This window comes from Uloborus diversus, chromosome 2 (assembly GCF_026930045.1).
Source record: "Uloborus diversus isolate 005 chromosome 2, Udiv.v.3.1, whole genome shotgun sequence".
Lineage (NCBI taxonomy): Eukaryota > Metazoa > Arthropoda > Arachnida > Araneae > Uloboridae > Uloborus > Uloborus diversus.
The window spans coordinates 149,169,593-149,193,892 of NC_072732.1; the positions used below are offsets into that span (position 1 = coordinate 149,169,593).

Below are 24,300 nucleotides of genomic sequence, written 5' to 3' on the forward strand. Positions count from 1 at the left end.
GTGCGCCTACACACGTAAGCCTACACACACACGCACACAACTATATACACATAAGCACCCAGGAGGAGGGACATGCTTGGGCGGGGGAGCCATTTCTAGAAACAATAACTCTAACCAGTAGAGTCTTGTCGCAACTCGTGATTGCGAAAAACATAATTTGAATTCAAAGTTTCGGAATTCAAATTAGTTTTTTATATATATTTTTTTTTTCGACTCGACCACACGTGGATATATGCCTAGGAACGTACAAGCACCCAAAATATCCATTTTGACAATCCCCGAGTTAATTACAACACGTTTTCTCTTTACGTCTGTACGTATGTGCGTATGTGTGTATGTGAGTATGTATCTCGCGTAACTCAAAAACGGCACGTCCTAGAAAGTTGAAATTGGGTACGTAGACTCCAAGTGGGGTCTAGTTGCGCACTTTCTCTTTTGGTTGCATTCAGATGTTCCAAAGGGGGACTTTTACACCTTTTTGCGGTAAAATCATTGCTAATTTCAATGCAAACTCAAGTGCTGAGATAATTTGGCAAACACTTGACAATGTGTTGACAACTTAGCGACCAAGCTTTTGGTCGCTAAGTTTTGTCGCCAACTTGGTGACAAATTCAGAGTGGTTTTTTTTTTTTTTTGTCTTGATTCGCGACACCATCAAACCACATCGAATTTTCGAAAAATCGCTTCGAGGTGCACACCCCCATGCTACAAACTAACTTTGTACCAAATTTCATGAAAATCGGCCGAACGATCTAGTCGCTATGCGCGTCAAAGATCTCCTGACAGACAGAGAGAGATCCGGAGAGATTATTAGTAAAGAGTAAGACTAATAATCTATTGACTAGTTTTCAGTACGGTTTCAGGAAAGGTAAATCTTGTGAAACTAATTTATTACATTTCTATGACAAAGTTACCATGACTTTGGACAATAAGAAGCCTGTAGGTGTTGTTTACATTGATTTTCAAAAAGCTTTCGACAAGGTACCGCATGTTGCTCTACTTAGCAAATTAGCTGATATAGGAATAGGAGAGAAAACTTTCGTTTGAGTAAAAAACTGGCTGACCGGAAGGAAACAAAGGGTAGTTGTAAGGGGAAATTAGTCTAATTAGAGTGAGGTTTTAAGCGGGGTTCCTCAAGGATCAGTGTTAGGGCCTGTTTTGTTCACTGTTTTTATGAACGATATTCATAAAAATATTTCTAGGAACATGAATTATTTTGCTGATGATGTCAAAGTTATGGGGAGTGTAGAAAATGAAGAACAAGCAAATCAGCTGCAAGAGGATCTAAATCATATTACGAAATGAATGGGCTGATAAATGTGGTGTGGCTGTTAATGTTGGGAAATGTCAAGTGCTACATTTAGGGCATGGAAATAAGTGTACAAGTTATTATTTACAAAGTTCAGTCATTAGTCAGGCAGAAAAAGTTACTGGTCTGGGCGTCTTAATAAGTCAGGATTTCAAGTTTAGCCAACAGTGCAGCATAGCTAGTAACAAAGCCAATATGATGCTTAGGTTTATCAATAGATATATTTCAAACAAATCTAAAAAAGCTCTTCTGCCCTTATATAGAAGTTTGGTAATAGTAGGGGGGCATACTACATTCCGTGGTAAATTTCGTGAGGAAATTGTGAGACCAACTTTAATATATTCCTTATGGTCTGTGTAACTATGTCTCACCGAGTGTTTTGCTTGGATTTTGTGTCAGACGGCCTGTATGACGTCATCAATCCAAGATGGCGGCTTTGATGAGTTTTTGCAATTATGAGTTAATTTTTGGGTATTTTGTGATCTTAGCCTGAAAATTAAAAGCATTTTTAACTGCGAAAGTTCACCCGAGGTACTTTTAAAACAGATAATTCTGAGAGCCAAAGTGAAAAAAGAAGATTTATCAGATTTTTTTTTAAAATGAGTTAATAAACAAAAAAATAAATATTTTGCTTTTAATTTATAATAAGATGAATAGAGTATTAATCAAGTGAATTCACCAGAAAATTATCACAAAATACGAACTACTTGCTAAAGCGAACTCGTTTTAACGAGGTTTGACTGTATAATCGTTTGGCAGAATTCTAATAACCTGTATAACCCCTGACCCCCTAAACTCTTTGACCGGATATGAATATCGTACATTGGGGGTGCTCTTAAGGAGTTTATAAGGAGAGGAGAAGAGAAAGCTTCTGCGTAGAGAAAGTAGTTTCTCGGTTCGTTGGTGAATAGTCTGTAAATCTTCCAGTACGGTTATTTTTTCCTTAACTTATCACTGCTATTTTATTCACGATGTCTTCTCTAAAGAAACTCATATACAAGATTTTTTGCCTCCATCTTCGAAAAAAGCAAGGCTACAAATTAATTATAAACTATGTACTTTTTGTTAGATTAATGAGAAGTGCCCATTAGTTAAACCCATTGGTTATGATAAAGTGTTAGAATGTATCAAGAAGAGAGTAGAATGGTATGACAAAGAGTATATACATTACTTACTGAACGATTAACGAATGTGACCGTAGAAGAGTTGAAAAATGAAATGCAGGATGCATCATGGCATGCAGGATGCTAAGAGAAGTGCACTCATAGAGCAAGCATGGACAGAAGTAAGAGATTTGATGAAATGGATAAGAATAAACTATATTATTCTACTACCATTCATGAAGACAATGTTGTAGGCTACACACAACGAGATCCAAAATTGTCGTTGGTGACAAAAATAAGTGGTTTTTCTGCCTCGGAAAAGGCGGTGTAAGAAAACCATTGGTGGCGATAAAAACAGATTCTGCAGGTCAGCAATTAAAAAAAGCCATTGAAATTTCCAAAAGTGAAACTTTCAAAATTAAACTCAGTGACTGTACAGATCCAGGAGAAACTCATGCAAAGAACATTTTACACCATAAATATTGCTGGGCAAAACATGTATTTAATGTTTTCCGAAAAAAATGATGCGATCCTAATGTAGTAACAAAGTCACAAGATATTATTTCTAACAAAGCGAAAGACGTAGAATTCCTGTGTGCATTAAATGATTTTCTTGTTCAGGGAAATGTTACTACAATAGCAGACCTTGAAATGAATTATCAATCAATTGCAAATAAAAATTTAGGAAAAAATAAAACGCGAAAAGAAATTAAAAATCTCATTCAAGAAGAAATTGATGACGCTATATTTAGTAATCCAAAAAGTGTAAATGAGTCGCAACGCGTATCTTTAAAGGAAACTGCAGATATTACCCTATCTAATGCAGAAGATGATTTTACAGACATTGGAAAAAACATGAGAACTATCTTTGAAGCTGCAAACATTTTACGCAAATCAGTTTCATCTGATCAGAAATGGACATTTACAGGATCTCTTGAACGGAATCAGATAGTTGATGCCGTTCCAATCGAAGTTGATCAGTTTTTTACGGTGCTGCAACGGAAAATTCGAAATTAATTCTATTTCTGAGGTGCTGGACAATATCGTGCTGAATAAAGCTAAAAGTCTATCACATATATTCATGTATAAAATGCTGTCTCCGTACCAAGCATCGAAAGAAACGAATCATGTTCATCGACATGCCCGAGATATGCCTTTGCAAGTTGGTGTTGGTCTTACTATGTACTCTGTTACCGGAAGCAAATATATAATTGATGTTTTACATAAACTAAGTGTTTCGATTGATTATGCTAAAGTTCTACGTTTGGAAACATAGATAGCAAATGGGTAAATAAGGCGCAGATAGTGACGGGATGTATACTCCTCCTGATTTGAAAAAGGCAAGATTTTTATTTTGTTCTGCAGATAACATTGATTTTCTTGAAGACACATCTTATGGTTAGGGTACTTTGCATAACATTATAATGGTGCTTTATCAAAAAAAAAAAAAAAAAAGCCTCGGATAAACAAATTTCCTCTTCTCTTACCATACCTTCAGCATCCCGTTCCCTTCCGACATTACCTCAGTCTCTGACTGAAATAACGTCCTATAAAAGTGAAAAGACAAGTAAGCCAAAATGTTCAGCATATGGGGAAGCATTAAAAGATAAGAAAACATAAAGAGAGATATTAAAGGCATTATGACAGCATTAGGACCAGAAAAAACTCAAGGAATATTAGGACTCCATGCTCTATCAGGATGTGATACAACAGGTTCACTTTCTAAGAAGGGAAACCATCTTTTTGAAAAATTTATAAGACGGCAGACAAAAATACTCTTGATGCTCTGAGTCATCTGGGCTCAACCGAAAAATTTAATGCAAATGATAAAGTTGCTATTGAAGGATTTATTTGCTCCTTGTATATGCCGCTGACCAAGATTTCAGGTATTGGAGAACTTCGTTGGTTCATGTTTTCGAAGCAGTAGGCTCAAAATGAAATTTTGCCACTTACAAGAGCATCTTTGTCCTCACATATTTTAAGAGCGCATTATCAGGTATTAGAGTGGCATCTTGCTGACCAGCAGCACCCGAATTCACCATCACCATTAGACTTCGGATGAGAAAAGAAAAACAACTTCTATGCTTCAGTTATGTGTACTTCCTTGTGCACCTAAATCCATCTTGAAATTAGTTCGATGCAGCTGCGTAAAGGGCAAATGCATTGTTTCATGCAAATGCAAATCTTAAAACATTGCATGCACTGAACTTTGTATGTGTGGAAATGATAAGGACTTATGTGAAAAGCACAGCCAACGAAGCGATATTGATGACACTTTAAGTAAGACCTGTTTGTTTAGTTTTAAATCCATATTTTTGAATTAAAATCAGAATTTAAATAATTTATTCATTACTTAGAGCAAAAAAAAGGGAATAATAAAATTGTCATTGCTTCCGATATTAAGTAACGGAAGTTGTAAATTTTTTCTACATTAAAAAAAAATGCTTCAGTTTTAAGAGGGCCATTGATCTTCACTGGGGATTGTAAATGGACTAGGACCAGTCTAGCTGGGCCCAGAGCCTGTTGCTTGTCGTCACTTTTGCATTTGTATTTGTAAAGAAAAGATGAACCAAATAGCCTACTTAGGTGCGGAGCTTTTGATTTGCAATTTTCGACCGTAGCAAAAGATAACAGCAGGAGGGGGGAAAAAAACACCAAAGCATGCCAACTTGCATCGTCCAACATGAAATATCGTGCGTTACCGCTAAAATTGAAACAAAAGAGAAAAATCAAGAATAAAACACATAAATTGAAAAGGTGAAAAGTAGAATCTAAAGTAGCTTGGTGAAATAAAAAAGACAATGAGAACGAATATTTTAATGAATTTGCTTTAGGTTCAAAAACTACGAATGCAAATAATGACTGGAGCGTGAACAATACAAATCGATAAACTTACAAAATCTCAATCGGCTCGTTTTATAACATCAGTGTGCTTTGCACGTGTCTATTTAAATGTTACTAGCAGACCCGGGCGAAGCATTCACATTTGGCAGTTAAGTTCAAACATCCGATTCTTTTCAACAGTGATATTTCGAAAAACAGCCACAATGCGAATTATTTGTTTCTTTTTCGGTGATGAAAGTGAAAAATAAAATGAAATGATGCTTTACTTCTGAAGTTTTATGAAGAACGAGCGGTATACGCACGGCTTTGCCCCTAATAGAATTTGCTCGTCCACGTTATGTTAATTTGCTCGTCCATGTTATGATAATTTGCTCAGTAAAATGTTCATAAAATTTGGATAGAAAAAGAACAGAATCGTACTTTCAAAATATCGCTTCGGGGTGCACACCCCCATGCTACAAACTAATTTTGTTCCAAATTTCATGAAAATCGGCCGAACGGTCTAGGCGCTATGCGCATCACAGACATTCAGACAGAGATCCAGACTTTCAGCTTTATTATTAGTAAAGATTAAGAGATCACCCAAGAAAAGAAAAGATTGGCCTTTCAAAAAAAAAAAAGCTTTCTTTTCTTATTTTAATGCGAAAGTACAATTGATTCAGAAATCCTGCAATGAGTTTAAATTATATATTCTTGGAAATTTGGAGCAAGATTAACCCGAGGAAAAAAAAGTCATTCAAAAATAACCAAACCCAAGGTGGGGTCAAACCCACTATCTTTGCACTTTTGGGACGACGCTCCAACCAACTGAACTGCACGGTCGCGGATGCTAAACATTAAAACAATGCTTTATTTCAAAAATAAAAAACTGAATAACCCAATTATTTTGAAAACCCACCTCAGTTTGTGTTGTTTCTTTACTTTTTGTCGAAAGCGGTGAAAAAATCTTTAAAATGATGCATTTCTTAAGTATGAAGTTTGATGCATTAGTGAGGAAGTTATAGCGTTGTCACAAAAATACAACACCTTAGAGAAATAATATATAATAGCTGTTGTCCTCTGCTCTCTTAATATCAAACAAATTTTAGCATCATTTTCCAATTTAGTAAGTTATACTTAATACTATCAATGTATTTAATCTTTACTAATGCCAAATCAACGGAGACTTGAGCAGATTTTCTAGTAACCAGGTTTTTATACTTGACTAGAAAGTCTCCCGTCAAGGTATGACCAGTGAAAATTGCTTCTACTCTTCTACATTTGAACGAAGCAATTGCCTATTGGGTGATATTTTGATATTGGAAATTTTAACCCGAACTCCAGTGGATTAACCCTAAACTCCAGTGGATAGCCTTAATTTTCAACCACTTTTTCGTTTTCGTTTCTTTCTTTCCCTAAAATGCCTGTCTTGCCTGTAAAACAGTTAAGTTACCCGATCGAGTTCAGCCTTGTCACAATAAAGCCTTTCTCTGCATCCTCATATTAATGATAACCGATGATCGAATAACCAGCGTGATTCGCTCAATGAAATTCGCTCCACGGCATGATAATTTGATAATATGTTTTGGTAATGTTTAATATGCAGGGAAAGGTTTCATTGTGACACGGTTGAGCTCGATCCGGCTACTTAACTGTTTTACTGGTAAGACTGTGTCATTTCAGGGGAATGAAGAAACTAATAAATGATCAACAATGAACGGTTGATGAGCATGGAAATTTAATCCAAAACGATAGGGATAATGCAAATGTTCTTAATAACTTTTTTTTCCAGTGGGTTTAACGATAACTGTGTCTCAACAGTTGACACTAGCAAGACAAGCTATTATGCAACTTGAGGATTTTGTGTTTTCCAAGGAGGAGGTTCTATTTCATTTGTAAAAAAATAAAGTAACTAAAGCTCCGGGACCAGATAATATTTATCCAAAAATTTTAGTTGAATGCGCAGAGGAAATAGTGGATGTTATTTAAATGTTTTCAATGCTTCTTATAATTCAGGGACAGGACTGGAAACTGGCTAACACAATGCCGCTCTTCAAGAAAGAGTCTAAAGGTAATGCTGGGAATTATAGACCTGTAAGTCTGACTTCAGTGGTTTGTAAGATTTTCGAAACTTTGATCAAAATTAATATTATGAATTTCTTAGAGATTAATAGTCTGATGACTAGCTTGCAGTATGGGTTAAGGAAAGGTAAATCATGTGCTACTAATTTATTGCATTTCTACGACAAGGTTAACTTTTCTTTAGATAACAAAAAGAGTGTGGATGTTGTTTACCTTGATTTTCAAAAAGCTTTTGATAAGGTACCGCATGTTGCTCTTCTCAGCAAATTAGCTGATATAGGAATAGGAGGAAAAACTTTACTTTGGGTCAAAAATTGGCTAACTGGAAGGAAACAAAGAGTAGTTGTGGGGGGAAATCATTCTAAATGGAGTGATGTTTTAAGCGGTGTTCCTCAGGGTTCAGTTTTAGGGCCTCTCTTATTTATTATTTTTATGAATGACATCAATGAGAATATTTCTGGAAGCATGAGTTTTTTTGCTGATGATGCAAAAGTTATGGGGATTGTAGAAAATGAAGAACAGGTAAAACAGTTTCAAGAGGATTTAGATTATATTACTAAGTGAGTGGATAGATGGGATATGACAGTTAATGTAGAGAAATGTCAAGTGCTACACTTCGGTCATGGGAATAAGCGTATGAGTTATCGTTATTTACAGGGTTCAATCATTACTCAGGCGGAAAATGTTATTTATCTGGGTATCTTAGTAAATCAGGACTTCAAATTTAGTCAACAGTACAGCATTGCAAGTAACAAAGCCAACAGAATGTTTGGGTTTATCAGTAGATCTATTTTAAACAAATCTAAGAACGTTCTTCTGCCTTCATATCGGAACTTAGTAAGACCCCATTTTTGGAGTATGCTGAGCAATTTTGGTCGTCTTATCTGAGGAATGATATTTGTGTATTGGAAAGGGTTCAAAGAAGGGTAACTAGACTAGTAAGGGGACTTTCAAATTTAGATTATGATATCAGACTTAAAAGGCGTAATATGTATAGCCTAGAACAAATGAGGATCAGAGGGGACATGATTCAGTTGTTTAAATTTATCAAAATGAATAATGTTAATGGATTAAATTTTTGTACCGAAAGCAGGACTAGGGGTCATTGTTTTAAGTTATTCAAATCTTAGGCTAACCTGGAAATAAGGAAAAACTACTACTTTAGTAGGGTTTTGGGCACTTGGAACAGCTTATCGGAAGAGGTGGTAATGAGCAAGGGGGTGGATAGCTTTAAGAGGGCCGTTGATGTTCATTGGGGACTAATAAATTGACTAGGACCAGCCTAGCTGGGCCAAGGACTTGTTGCTGGTTGTTACATTTGTATTTTTATTTGTATTTGAATGCTACCAACTGGAGTTTAGAGTTAATCCGCTGGAGTTAGGATTACAATTTCAACTATCAAAATATCACCAAACAGGCAATGGCTTCGTTCAAATGTAGAAGCAATTTTCACCCGTCATACCTTGACGGGCGGTTTCCTGGTCTATAGATATTTACTGAAAAGAACCATTTTTACTGAACATGTATTCCGAGGTCTTTCACTCTCCGCAATTACGGTCTTTGTTCTATAGTAATAGGTCAATCCTTTTTATCTGGTATCATCAATAGAAAGGGGGGGGGATCTCAAAAACCGTGTATTTGCACCCTTACAATGTAATGAAGTCTTGAAAGACTAAAATAACCATGCATTTAAAAAAAGATTAATTATCGAAATCAATAGCGTAAAGCAGTTTTTTCTTGTTAAACATTTATCAAAAGGGCTACTTAAACTGCAAAACACGCAAGCATTTCCGTTTGATTACCAAATATAATAGTAAAACAGTGCACTTAGACAATTCACAATTTCCACGGGAAAACCACACTAAAATGAACATGGTATATAATAATAGCAAAAAAAAAAAAAAACCCTCTATTTTACACATAATAAGCTGTTTGGGAAAAACTGCAACATATAAGGCTAGTAACAAAAGATCCTATTTTCATAGGCAATCAAAGACTGATGAAACAAACCAGGCGTAAGAGATGTAAAATAAATAAAATGAGAACATATCCACTACAGGCCCGTATTTTTTGTAGATATTGGTGAGAATTGCTCACTTGCGGTACCTAGTAAAATTGAAACCCATTCAATGGCCTTTTTTCACGCCGATAAAAGCATGAAAAAAAAACTAATCGAATAAAGAAGGGAAAAAAAGAATGGAAAATAGAAAATTAGAGAAAAATCAGCGCCATTATTAAATGTACGTGAATTCACGTTTGCTCTGTATTGTTATACTTCATATATCAAAAACTGATTCCATTCAACGATTTTGAGTGTTAAACATTGCCAAAACATACTGTCAAATTATGTTTTGGCAATACGCGAGTTTCATTGTTGAAAATCGCGTGTTATTCGATCATTGGCTATAATTTATGTGAGAATGTGTACCAAAATAATTGATGAAAGCACGAATTTCAATAGCACGTTGCATAAAAACTTTAATCATAAGACATGTCTTACAATTGCACAACACACACTTACAAATATAAAATCAAGGGCAAGTTCAAGCAAATTCTTCGATGAATTAAATCAGCAATAATAAGGGAGACTTGACCCAACACTTAGGGAAATATGACCCCTCTTCATGAATGTAAAAAGACTCATAGATATTGAAATCAAAAACGCAGGTTTGATGGTGTTTTGATAAGTGATACTTGAAGTGACATATTTTTTAAAAAAATAATCTTACTCCACATCAGCAGAAAAGCAGCAGTCGAATGAATTTAAAACTTTATCAGACCAGACTTAAGCAATATTTCAGTTATTTTATTATGTATCAAACCATGAGGCTGAAAGAATATTAGTATTTTAGTTATTCTTCAAATAAAAACAATTTATTAGACCAAAATATTGTACGTTTTATTAGTTCATTGATTTAAAACGAGCTAATGTGTGCATCACATGACTTCCTTTTACCCCAATTTAATGATAACAGCGCCTTGAAGTAAGTAAGGAAACACTAAATATTTTCACCCCTAGTTGCTTGCGAACCGAAGTAAAAAAAAAAAACGATTTACACAGATTTATTTCCCCATTATTGGCAATTTTAATGTGATTCAGTGGTTAACTCTTTAAATATCATCAACACTGGCCGAATTAAAACCAGATTTAAAAATTAAAAAAAAATCGCCAAATTTTTCGCCAAGTTGGCGACAAAACTTGGCGGCCAAAAGCTTGGCGATATAGTGTTTGGCAAATTATAACACCACTTGAGTTAGCATTAAAATTAACAATGATTTCTCCCCAAAAAGTTGTAAAACCCCCTTAGGAACATCCGAATGCAACCAAAAGGGAAGGTGCACAACTAAACCCCACTAGGAGTCTACGTACCAAATTTCACCTTTCTAGGACATACCGTGTTCGAGTTATGCAAGATACATACGTACATACACACCTTCGCACATACATACGTACATACGGATGTCACGAGACAACTCGTTGTAATTAACTCGGGGATCATCAAAATGGATATTTCGGGTGTCTGTACGTTCCTAGGCATATATCCAAGTGTGGTCGGATCGAAAAAAAACTCAACATTCATTCGGGGCTGAGCAAAATGGAAATTAAGGCCGATTTCTGAGTGAAATTTTTTTTTTTTTTTGCGAATACAATACTTCCTTTTTTGTAAAAGGAAGTAAAACATCCGACCTTTATATTCTCAATATCAGAGTTATTGCTTAAAAAAATAAATCATAAGGCCTGAATAGCAATATTTTAGCTATTCATTAACGAAAATTCATTGAAAAAGCATCAAATTAAACGAAAACATCAAATTAGTCTTTGGGTCAAGCCACTCTAGTTAGCTTGGGTCAAAGCTCCCTAGGTATAGTGACATATTTTTAAAAAAAATAATCTTACTCCACATCAGCAGAAAAGCAGCAGTCGAATGAATTTAAAACTTTATCAGACCAGACTTAAGCAATATTTCAGTTATTTTATTATGTATCAAACCATGAGGCTGAAAGAATATTAGTATTTTAGTTATTCTTTAACTAAAAACAATTTATTAGACCAAAATATTGTACATTTTATTAGTTCATTGATTTAAAACGAGCTGATGTGTGCATCACATGACTTCCTTTTACCCCAATTTAATGATAACAGCGCCTTGAAGTAAGTAAGGAAACACTAAATATTTTCACCCCTAGTTTCTTGCGAACCGAAGTAAAAAAAAAAAACGATTTACACAGATTTATTTCCCCATTATTGGCAATTTTAATGTGATTCAGTGGTTAACTCTTTAAATATCATCAACACTGGCCGAATTAAAACCAGATTTAAAAATTAAAAAAAAAAACAAATCGCCAAATTTTTCGCCAAGTTGGCGACAAAACTTGGCGGCCAAAAGCTTGGCGATATAGTGTTTGGCAAATTATAACACCACTTGAGTTAGCATTAAAATTAACAATGATTTCTCCCCAAAAAGTTGTAAAACCCCCTTAGGAACATCCGAATGCAACCAAAAGGGAAGGTGCACAACTAAACCCCACTAGGAATCTATGTACCAAATTTCACCTTTCTAGGACATACCGTGTTCGAGTTATGCGAGATACATACGTACATACACACCTTCGCACATACATACGTACATACGGATGTCACGAGAAAACTCGTTGTAATTAACTCGGGGATCATCAAAATGGATATTTCGGGTGTCTGTACGTTCCTAGGCATATATCCAAGTGTGGTCGGATCGAAAAAAACTCAACATTCATTCGGGGTTGAGCAAAATGGAAATTAAGGCCGATTTCTGAGTGAAATTTTTTTTTTACGAATACAATACTTCCTTTTTTGTAAAAGGAAGTAAAACATCCGACCTTTATATTCTCAATATCAGAGTTATTGCTTAAAAAAATAAATCATAAGGCCTGAATAGCAATATTTTAGCTATTCATTAACGAAAATTCATTGAAAAAGCATCAAATTAAACGAAAACATCAAATTAGTCTTTGGGTCAAGCCACTCTAGTTAGCTTGGGTCAAAGCTCCCTAGGTATAGTGCAGCTCTGGTTAATTGAGCTGTGACCTTGACTATGTTTACCTGTTTTAGGGAAGTTTAGTGAAACATACACGTGTTATTGGCACGGATTTCAGTTGGAATATTTTTGAAAAACTACTAAGAAAGTTTCTCAACTGAACCAAAACAGAGGTAAACATTGTCAGAGTCGGAGCTCAACTTCTCAGAGCCTCACAAGATAGTCTAGTTGCATACTTAGGGTAAAAGACCCTCCGAGGGAAATTTCGTGAGGAAATTGTCAGACCAATTCTAATGCATTCCTTATGGCCTATATAACTATGCCTCACCGGGTGTTTTGCTTGAATTTGTGTCAGACGGCCTGTGTGACGTCATTAATCCAAGATGGCGGCTGCACTAGATATTGATAAAAATTTTCGGTTTTGACTCATTTTTAAGGCATATTATGAAATGTTTTCAACTTTTATTATATATTTAATATTTTAATACTATTATATTTCAAATTTAAAAACAAATTATGTGTATAAAATAAATTATTTATTTTGTTAATTTTAATTTTCGATACAGATTTTATGAACTATTTTAGTAAACAATAGCAGTTAAAAATATTTTGGGGAGCTTGTACGATAAAAATCAAATTTATTATTCCAAAAAACCTGTAAAGTTATTTGCTTACACGTGTTTTTGGGGTTATAAGAAGCATTTTCTTTTTAATGTAGAAAAAATTTAAAACTTCCGTTACTTAATATCGGAAGCAATGACAATTTTATTATTCCCCTTTTTTTGCTCTAAGTAATGAATAAATAATTTAAATTCTGATTTTAATTCAAAAATATGGATTTAAAAGTAAACAAACAGGTCTTACTTAAAGTGTCATCAATATCGCTTCGTTGGCTGTGCTTTTCACATAAGTCCTTATCACTTCCACACATACAAAGTTCAGTGCATGCAATGTTTTAAGATTTGCATTTGCATGAAACAATGCATTTGCCCTTTACGCAGCTGCATCGAACTAATTTCAAGATGGATTTAGGTGCACAAGGAAGTACACATAACTGAAGTATAGAAGTTGTTTTTCTTTTCTCATCCGAAGTTTAATGGTGATGGTGAATTCGGGTGCTGCTGGTCAGCAAGATGCCACTCTAATACCTGATAATGCGCTCTTAAAATATATGAGGACAAAGATGCTCTTGTAAGAGGCAAAATTTCATTTTGAGCCTACTGCTTCGAAAACATGAAACAACGAAGTTCTCCAATACCTGAAATCTTGGTCAGCGGCATATACAAGGAGCAAATAAATCCTTCAATAGCAACTTTATCATTTGCATTAAATTTTTCGGTTGAGCCCAGATGACTCAGAGCATCAAGAGTATTTTTGTCTGCCGTATTATAAATTTTTCAAAAAGATGGTTTCCCTTCTTAGAAAGCGAACCTGTTGTATCACATCCTGATAGAGCATGGAGTCCTAATATTCCTTGAGATTTTTCTGGTCCTAATGCTGTCATAATGCCTTTAATATCTCCCTTTATGTTTTCTTATCTTTTAATGCTTCCCCATATGCTGAACATTTGGGCTTACTTGCCTTTTCACTTTTATACGACGTTATTTCAGTCAGGGACTGAGGTAATGTCGGAAGGGAACGGGATGCTGAAGGTATGGTAAGAGAAGAGGAAATTTGTTTATCCGAGTCCTTTTTTTTTTTTTTTTTTTTTTGATAAAGCACTATTACAATGTTATGCAAAGTACCCTAACCATAAGATGTGTCTTCAAGGAAATCAATGTTAACTGCAGCACAAAATAAAAATCTTGCCTTTTTCAAATCAGGAGGAGTATACATCCCGTCGCTATCATCCATGCGCCTTATTAACCCATTTGCTATCTATGTTTCCAAACGTAGAACTTTAGCATAATCAATCGAAACACTTAGTTTATGTAAAACATCAATTATATATTTGCTTCCGGTAACAGAGTACATAGTAAGACCAACACCAACTTGCAAAGGCATATCTCGGGCATGTCGATGAACATGATTCGTTTCTTTCGATGCTTGGTACGGAGACAGCATTTTATACATGAATATGTGTGATAGTCTTTTAGCTTTGTTCAGCACGATATTGTCCTGCACCTCAGAAATAGAATTAATTTCGAATTTTCCGTTGCAGCACCGTAAAAAACTGATCAACTTCGATTGGAATGGCATCAACTATCTGATTCTGTTCAAGAGATCCTGTAAATGTCCATTTCTGATCAGATGAAACTGATTTGCGTAAAATGTTTGCAGCTTCAAAGATAGTTCTCATGTTTTTTCCAATGTCTGTAAAATCATCTTCTGCATTAGATAGGGTAATATCTGCAGTTTCCTTTAAATATACGCGTTGCGACTCATTTACACTTTTTGGATTACTAAATATAGCGTCACCAATTTCTTCTTGAATGAGATTTTTAATTTCTTTTCGCGTTTTATTTTTTCCTAAATTTTTATTTGCAATTGATTGATAATTCATTTCAAGGTCTGCTATTGTAGTAACTTTTCCCTGAACAAGAAAATCATGTAATGCACACAGGAGTTCTACGTTTGTTGCTTTATTAGAAATAATATCTTGTGACTTTGTTACTACATCAGGATCGCATCATTTTTTTCGGAAAACATTAAATACATGTTTTGCCCAGCAATATTTATGGTGTAAAATGTTCTTTGCATGAGTGTCTCCTGGACCTGTACAGTCACTGAGTTTAATTTTGAAAGTTTCATTTTTGGAAATTTCAATGGCTTTTTTTAATTGCTGACCTGCAGAATCTGTTTTTATCGCCACCAATAGTTTTCTTACACCGCCTTTTCCGAGGCAGAAAAACCACTTATTTTTGTCACCAACGACAATTTTGGATCTCGTTGTGTGTAGCCTACAACATTGTCTTCATGAATGGTAGTAGAATAATATAGTTTATTCTTATCCATTTCATCAAATCTCTTACTTCTGTCCATGCTTGCTCTATGAGTGCACTTCTCTTAGCATCCTGCATGCCATGATGCATCCTGCATTTCATTTTTCAACTCTTCTACGGTCACATTCGTTAATCGTTCAGTAAGTAATGTATATACTCTTTGTCATACCATTCTACTCTCTTCTTGATACATTCTAACACTTTATCATAACCAATGGGTTTATGATAACATAATGGGCACTTCTTATTAATCTAACAAAAAGTACATAGTTTATAATTAATTTGTAGCCTTGCTTTTTTCGAAGATGGAGGCAAAAAATCTTGTATATGAGTTTCTGGAGAGAAGACGTGAATAAAATAGCAGTGATAAGTTAAGGAAAAAATAACCGTACTGGAAGATTTACAGACTATTCACCAACGATCCGAGAAACTACTTTCTCTACGCAGAAGCTTTCTCTTCTCCTCTCCTTATAAACTCCTTAAGAGCACCCCCAATGTACGAGATTCATATCCGGTCAAAGAGTTTAGGGGGTCAGGGGGTATACAGGTCATTAGAATTCTGCCAAACGATTATACAGTCAAACCTCGTTAAAACGAGTTCGCTTTAGCAAGTAGTTCGTTATAATCGTGTTCGAATTAACGGGGCTCGACTGTACTAATGTTTAGTGATCTTAGCCTGAAAATTAAAAGTATTTTTAACTGCGAAAGTTCACCCGAGGTACTTTTAAAACAGATAATTCTGAGAGCCAAAGTGGAAAAAGAAGATTTATCAGATTTTTTTTAAAAATGAGTTAATAAACAAAAAAATTAAATATTTTGCTTTTAATTTATAATAAGAAGATGAATAGAGTATTAATCAAGTGAATTCACCAGAAAATTATCAAAAATACCCAAAAATTAACTCATAATTGCAAAAACTCATCAAAGCCGCCATCTTGGATTGATGACGTCATACAGGCCGTCTGACACAAATTCAAGCAAAACACTCGGTGAGACATAGTTACACAGACCATAAGGAATATATTAAAGTTGGTCTCACAATTTCCTCACGAAATTTCCCACGGAATGTAGTATGCCCCCCTACTAAGAGCTTTATTTTGTTTATTTTCAATTTTTAGCTACTTATATCAATAAAAGCAAATCATTAGGCCTAATCACAATATTTTAGCTATTCATAAAAAATATTTATTGAAAAACATCAAATTAAACAAAAACATGAAATTAGTCTTTGGATCAAGTCTCCCTAGTTGGGTTAAAGCTCCCAGCATAACTTTCTTTTTGTTTACTCAGATTCAAGTTATATAAAACTACTGTATGCACATTAATATATATAGTAAAACAGTGACTAAAACATGTATACTTTAAAAATTAATTTTCCTCAAAACTGGAGATGAAAATTTAACAAATTCCAAATTTTTCAAATATTACTTGAAAGGTGCGGTAGATACCATTTAACTTTGAATTTCTTAAAAATTTCTGATAATTCTGAAACGGCTTTGCCCTACAAAACGCTGTTGTGTGATTGGTCAATCAAAAATATGACTAAAATTTTCCCTAATATCCTTTTTATGGAAAAAGTCTCCAAGGGTCAAGTCTCCCTTTCTGTCAAATCTCGCTAGGTTCCCCTATTGTTAGAAAAGAGAAACAGCTGATATGGAATAGCTGATGCATTTATGTACCAAACAAAATTCGACAAGATGTAACTTTTCGTCCTAAAAGTAATCTCATATTAATATTTTAATTCTTTTCTGTAATTGACAAGGGAACTACGTATCTCTACAGCAATAAAGTATTTCCAATTTGAACCATTTAGATTTTTAAATACGCAAAACACATTTTATGCTTTCAGAGCATTCAGTATTGATATGAAGTCCCTAATTCCGGACCTCACCTAGATTTTTAAAGTGTACCCTATTTCTTCTCGTTCACAATTGAAAACCGTGTACTTTTACTTTAAAAGAAAAAATACTATCACAAAAACCACAATAGATACACAGTTAAATTTTTTGTTAAAGGATTTAGTATTCGAAAACAAAATAGGTGTTGTTACTCATGGACACGAATGTTCAAAGTAACTCACATTTTTAATTTATTAATTTAAATCTGTTTTTATTTATCTATTTATTTATATTTTTAATTTTTTAGTTAAGGTGAGGATGTAAGTAGAACATGCAAAATAAATTGTGCTCGCAACGTATGGCACTATTAAGTTAATTAGGGTCATAATCCGCACCGCGTTCGGTGTGTACGCAAACAGGTAAATTAGTTTGCAATATTTTTAGACTAGTTCTGCTCATCCTCTCCAGAACTAAAGTTTGGGATTAGATTTCCGTAACAAAGCTTAATAGAGTATGTAAGCAGTAACAAACAGAAGAAAAAAAAATACTTTCAGGCTTGGGATAATTTCTGTACATCCTTGCCAGATTTTATCACGATCACTCGGGTCAACTTTTGTGCTCCAATTTCCTTCTTGGTGAGTTCCTCCACAAATTACTTCTTCAGAACTTTAATAGAATAAAATTATTTTTAAAAAATTAATATGAATTTTGACATCTTGAATTCAAATTATGTTTTTCGCAATCACGAGTGTGTGTATGTAGGCGTGTGTGTTTGGGGGGGGGGGGGTATGTGTGTTTGTGTGTAGGGGGTATGTGTATGTGTGTAAAGGCATGTGTGTTTGTGTCTGTGTGCTGGCATAAGTGTGTGGGTAGTTGTGTGCATGAATGTGTGTGGGTGGGTATTTGTGTAGACATATGTGTTTGTGTCTCTGTGTAGGCATGAATGTGTGGGTAGTGGTGTGTATGTGTGTGTGTATGTTTTTGTGTGTATGTGTAGGTGTCTGTATCTTGTGTGTATGTGTTTTTATGTGTGTAGGTGTGTGTATGTATGCGTGTAGTTGTGTATGTATGCGCCTGTGTGTAGGACATTGATGCAACCTGGAGACGGCTTTCGCTATAGGAGCAGCATCGTGAGGAGCCGGTGATGGTGCGGAGGGTGGCGGTGGGAAAATAAAATGATAGGACGTCAAAAACAGTCAAATGAAAGCAATAAGCAATCGTGATTGCTAAAAAATATTAGCGAAAACTGATATTCTTAACTAAATAAATTAAATAATCTATTCATCTATATAATTCATTAAGTAGTCTCAGGATTTTTAAACCACTAACGCAACACGACAAATACACATTATTCAAAAGCTTGTAACTAAGTTTCTATACAAGTTGTGTCTGAAAATTTAGTTTTAAATGAAAGCTTGCAAATCTGAGAAAAGTGCATGATTTAATGTTCGTAAGCTTAAACAGCACAATTTTATCACAGGAAAAAATAATAAAAAAAATTACATTTTTATCAAGATCAAAATTAACTTGTAACAGCGTGCACTTTTTCTTACTGTAAAATGCATGTATAACTCTAATATTAATTTTAAACTAGTGCCATATACTTTTCCTCAGGACCTAAACTTAAATTTCAGTTTAAAAAATAAAATTTATTTGTTCATTTTTATTTTTTCTATTTTTTTTAAATTAATTTATTTATTTAAAAAATTTAAAAATAAAGACTGAAATGTACAAAAATTTTAGAAGAAAAAAATTGTAAAAAATAATTTAAATTTATTTTTGAGTAAAATTTAGGTTCAAATTATATTTGATATTTGACACTCAGAGACCCCAGCACCTACCAACTGCTTGGCTTTTCCTTTTTAAATGCTCAGATAAATCTGAGCAAGTGGGTCCCTGAGGAACTTTATTTAAATATAGAAACAAATCCACTGATTATTAGTTATAATTTTGAGTTGTTAACGACATTAAACAGTAATAATTTAACACCTATACATGTTACGATTAGGCAAAAACAATGCACTGCGAGTTGACAATAATACAGTAAAAACATAATATGAAAACAAGAAAGTTATTATTTCATAGAAACTTTCAAATCATAAATATAAGCTGGGCAAACATGCGAGTAGTGTAAAAAGGAGAGTTCACCGGCGGGAGGCGGCTCTGCGGCTCATAGCCGCCTCCCAACTCCGCCTGTGACCTCCGCCTCTGACCTTGGGTAACACCGCCTCCCAGGGGCCGCCGCGTTTTCGCACGACCGCGTTTTCGCGCTTTGTCATGAAAGATTAAGAGGGTTTAGTTTCGGTTTCGGAATAAATTTTTGGACTTTCTCGTTTTTACTTTAAAGAAATGGCAACACTTTGTAGAAGATTAGGAGGTTTTTTACTTTTTGGATGGCAACACCTAAGTTTTTAGTTTTCGAGTGGCAACACTTGTTGCTATGTTTTTACTTTTCGATTTTTTCTTTTAAGAACGTTCGTGGCGCCATCTATCGGGACTTTGAATATTTTTTTCCGGACTTAGAATATTTCTATGAATTTAATTATTTTTATTTTTACAGAGTGTTGGAGTTGGGAGTCGAACACCCAAACTTTGAGTTAGCAAAAACGTATGCTAACCACTATGCTATATTTCCCATTACTCTTTCAGTCTTAATGTGAATCTGTACCATGACAACAAATATTACAATTAAATTAATTTGAAAACCAGCAGTTAATTCACTCTTTAGTACAAATCATGGCACATCATTAACAGAATTTCAGATCATAATTAAACTATCATCATTATTATTATTTTTCTTAATAACAAAGTTTTTCACTTAAGTAAAGATTTATTTAAATACAACCCATTCGAGATTTTAGATTTATTTCGATGCTTTGTGGATTTGAAACATATTTTAAACTTTGATTTTCTTTTTCATGCATTTCAAACTTTATCATTTTTTTTTACAACATTGATTCTTTGCATGAATTTCAAAACTTGCAATAAATTTACTCTTAGCATTAATTAACACTTAACAGTAACAAATTTTCAAGGAATTTTTTAAAATCAGCTTAAATATGTTTTTTTTTTCTTTTTTTACTTTCATACAACAAAATATTTTTTCTAACTTGTTAAATTTTCTTAACTAATTTTTTTTTTCTTTGACAAATTTACAAAATAATTTTTCTAACTTGTAAAAATTTCGAAGAAATAATTTTCTTAACTATTTTTTTTTTTTTTTTTTTTTTACTTTCATACAACAAAATATTTTTTCTAACTTGTTAAAATTTCGAAGAAATAATTTTCTTAACTATCCTTTTCTTACTCGTATTTTTTTTTTTTTTATTACGAATAAAAATGAAATCATTTTTTTTTTTTTTACTTTCATACAACAAAATATTTTTTCTTAGTTGTTAAATTTTCGAAGAAATAATTAACTTAAATATTCTTTCATACATTTTGAACTTTAACGTTTTTTCCTGTCATTTAGCACTTTGATTATTTTTTTTTTCACTATTTTAGCGTTTTTCAAGTCTTTAACTATTTTCTTACTTTTTAGTCTTTAACTAATTTCAAGCATTTCAGACTTAGATTATTTTTTCGTGATTTCTATTTTTTTTAAGTATATTTTAGAGTTTGATCATTTTCTCGCTTGTTTTTTTTTTTTTTTTTTTTTTTTAATTTTATTTTATTTATTTTTTTCCCCGATATTTTTAAACTATTAGAAATTTTTCACAATTAGTGACAGGAATCGAACCCTCAAATTTTTCGAAACATTATCATTCTACAATTTTCATCCAACTAATTTAATTTAAAAACTTGCAATCAATTTACTCTTAGTAGTAATTAACACTTATCATTAACAAATTTTCACGATTTTAAAAAAATCAACTTAATTATTTTTTTTCCAGTAAGCAAATTTCGCACTCATGTTACATTTCATCACTACATATGCTCTTCAAGAATTTCATTTAATTTATCACATTTTATTTAATCAACTCTAATAATTATTTTTTGATTAGTATTTAACTTAGTCATTTTATCGCATAGTATTTTACTTTATTATTATTTTTTTTTCATACAAGCACTCTTGTTAGAATAAAACAAAGTTTTCACGAAGTAGATTCACTTTGACTATTTCATTTTCCCAATAATATTTTATTTTACTTTACCATACTTTATTATTTGACTTACCGCGTTTTACTATTTATCATTCATTTACCATAGTGATGAAAAATGTTCCCGCTATTATATTCAAAACACATCACGTTCAATATAGTTATTTTCGAAGACGAGAGTTTACAGCTTCTCCAAAATATTACTTTACAACCAACTAATTTCATTAACAGAATTTTCATTACAATTTATAAATTTCAGTTTTATTTAATTATTTTTACCTACGGTAAAATAAAACACATCACATAAAAATGTTAAACATCAATGAAGAACCTAAGAAATGTTAAAATTATAAGTCGAGTACCAAAACTTCATGTCTACAATCCTATAAATTTTAAAAATAGACTCACCGAAAAATAACTTCTACTGAAATTAATTTCAAAATTTACAATCAATTTACTCTTAGCATTAATAAACACTTATCATTAAGAAATTTTCATGGATTTTAAAAATCATCTTAAATAATTTTTTCATGTAAGCAAATTTCGCGCTCAAGTTACATTTTATCACTACATATGCTTTTCAAGAGTTTTATTGAATTTATCACATTTTATTTAATTATTTTTTGATTAGTATTTAACTTAGTCATTTTATCGCTTAGTATTGAACTTAATCATTTTCTCGCCTGTTTTTACTTTGTCGTTTTTTTTCCCGATATTTTTAAACTTAGAAATTTTTCACAATTAGTGACAAGAATTGAACCCTCAATTTTTTTGAAACATTATCAGGTCTACAATTTTCATCCAACTAATTTAATTTAAAAACTTGCAATCAATTTACTCTTAGTAGTAATCAACACTTATCATTGACAAATTTTCACGAATTTTAAAAAATAAACTTATTTAATTTTTTTCCAGTAAGCAAATTTCGCACTCGTTACATTTCATCATTTTATTTAATCAACTCTAATAATTATTTTTTGATTAGTATTTAACTTAGTTATTTTATCGCATAGTATTTTACTTTATTATTTCTTTTTTTTTTCATACAAGCACTCTTGTTTATTCCAGGCCCCACAATGTATGCCCGTAAAAATTTTTAGGTCCAGAGATTTTCTCTTTCGAATCTTGATCTGTAGGTGTTCTAATGTGAGAATATCTTGGGTAGACATGTTGAATCCTGCGCAAAATAATTTTACAGGCTATCAAATATAGCGGCCATTTTGGTTCACTTGCTCATTACGTTTTTCGCAGCGTGCATGCCTATAAATTTAATTTGAGTTTTGAACTGAGATTTTTGGCGCCTAGAAAGTCAATTAATGTAATAGTTACGTCATTAAAGTCACTCTGGCTATTTCCACATTTTTTTCGTGAGATATCTCTGACGTTTTCTGTTTAATATTCTGGTTACTAGAAAAGTGAACAAAAATTAATAACTCTTAATGAAACCAAACGATTTTAAAGTGCGAAATCTTTTGTGTAAATCAATATTTTTCAAGGTCTCTAGCGCAGCCAGCAACACCTTCTGGAGGGGGTTTTTTGATCAAAAATACTTTAATTGAGGGTTTTTTTGATCAAAACAGCCCTTTCATATGCATAAGCTACTGTATTCGAATTTGCATTCGTGTTAAAATCAATAACTCTGGGGATTCTTCGCCCCCCCCCCCCCCCCCCCCCCCCCGTTTGCTGCGCCAATGTTCAAGGGTACTTATCGTCTGCTAGCAAAGTAATTGTTTTCGAGTAAAAATATTCCACAGTTGCAAAAACTTTTTGTTTCATCTTTTTCTGTGACTAACTATTTAAGCAATGGGTGATATTTATAAAAATAGTTTAGAAAGTTTTTGTGTGCAATTGAAGGCATCTGAAGACAGCTTTGACAAACGGAAATGTATTATATATCAAAAGGAATCAAGAGAAAAAATGCTTTCTGAACAAAAACGAGTTTGTGAAGTTGCTGAAATACTCAAAGGCGCAATATTGAAAAACGCTGCAAGAAAATATAGTGTGTCATTGCATCAACCAGTGCTACAAGAAATACACGCGAGAAAAAACTTTAAAAAAATGGTAGAAAAAAATGCACAAACAAACTATTTTGAAAGTGAAAACAAAGTTTTAGAAAATCAGAGTACTGAAGGAGGTCCAAATCAAGACGAAGTTTTTTACAGAGTAGCAGATCTTAACGGCGATATGCATGTTTCTGCTGCGAATTTATATGCACATCTAAACTGTATAAGTCCTTATATTCAAAAGCATGAGGGAGAAACCAATACACAGTCTGCGCAATATCTATCCTCAAAATTTGAACTGTTTAAAAAGGCAAATGAAATATTAAAGCCTCTTTTTAAATGCTGGGCATGGATTTATTCTTTCGGAAATAAAAGAACTGATGCTCAATGTAGATGAAAATGCATTGGTTTATATTAATAAAATAAAACCATTTCTCGTAACAACGTATAATGAAAGGATTATTTTCTGTGCTTTCTAAAGATAGAATGAACTTTTGTTGGTTTTTTCCAATCATTTATCTTCAAAAGTACTTGCTGCTGCTATTCGTTGACTGTAATATTCGTCGAATGGGGGTAGATCGTGGGATTTCAGGCCTGCAGAATGCATCTTGAGAAAATCATTATAAAATGTTAATTTTAGACTAGTCTTTCGTGAATTTGACTGCATCAATTATCTATGCAACATGATACATAGAGAGGCTAAAAGCGCTAGAAAATGAGTGTCCCTACCTGTAGGAAAAATTCCTTCAAGGTAAATTTGTTGTTAAAAAAAGAATGGTAAATTCAATGCTGTGAAGCCTGAGATGAAGTTGGAGCAAACGATTCAACGGTCGCAGAAAACTGCCAGAGGAATTGCAGAGCAGACGAGAAAAGTATGTTGCCGAGTGGCATTTAGTGTATATTGAAATTTTAATGATATGCAATGTGTTTCGTGTTCTTACAAATTCTCCTTTAATGGATCACCGTGAGAGTATCCCGCATCATTATCTTTACAGGCAATCGTAGCCAGTATTATGATAAAAATGTCAAAAGACTTGTTGATTTTATGTATCAACATATAAATCCCTATGAGATTTCTGAAACAG

At 33.3% G+C, this 24,300-nt stretch overlaps 1 protein-coding gene across 1 annotated transcript in view; it reads right to left on the reverse strand.

The window, feature by feature from the left end:
- Window positions 1-24,300, reverse strand: part of LOC129217402 (D-amino-acid oxidase-like) — a 90,671-nt gene that overhangs the window by 1,885 nt on the left and 64,486 nt on the right. The window contains exon 9 of the mRNA XM_054851699.1: window positions 17,661-17,778. Coding sequence (XP_054707674.1) covers window positions 17,661-17,778 — 118 coding nt within the window. The remainder of the gene's footprint in view (window positions 1-17,660; window positions 17,779-24,300) is intronic.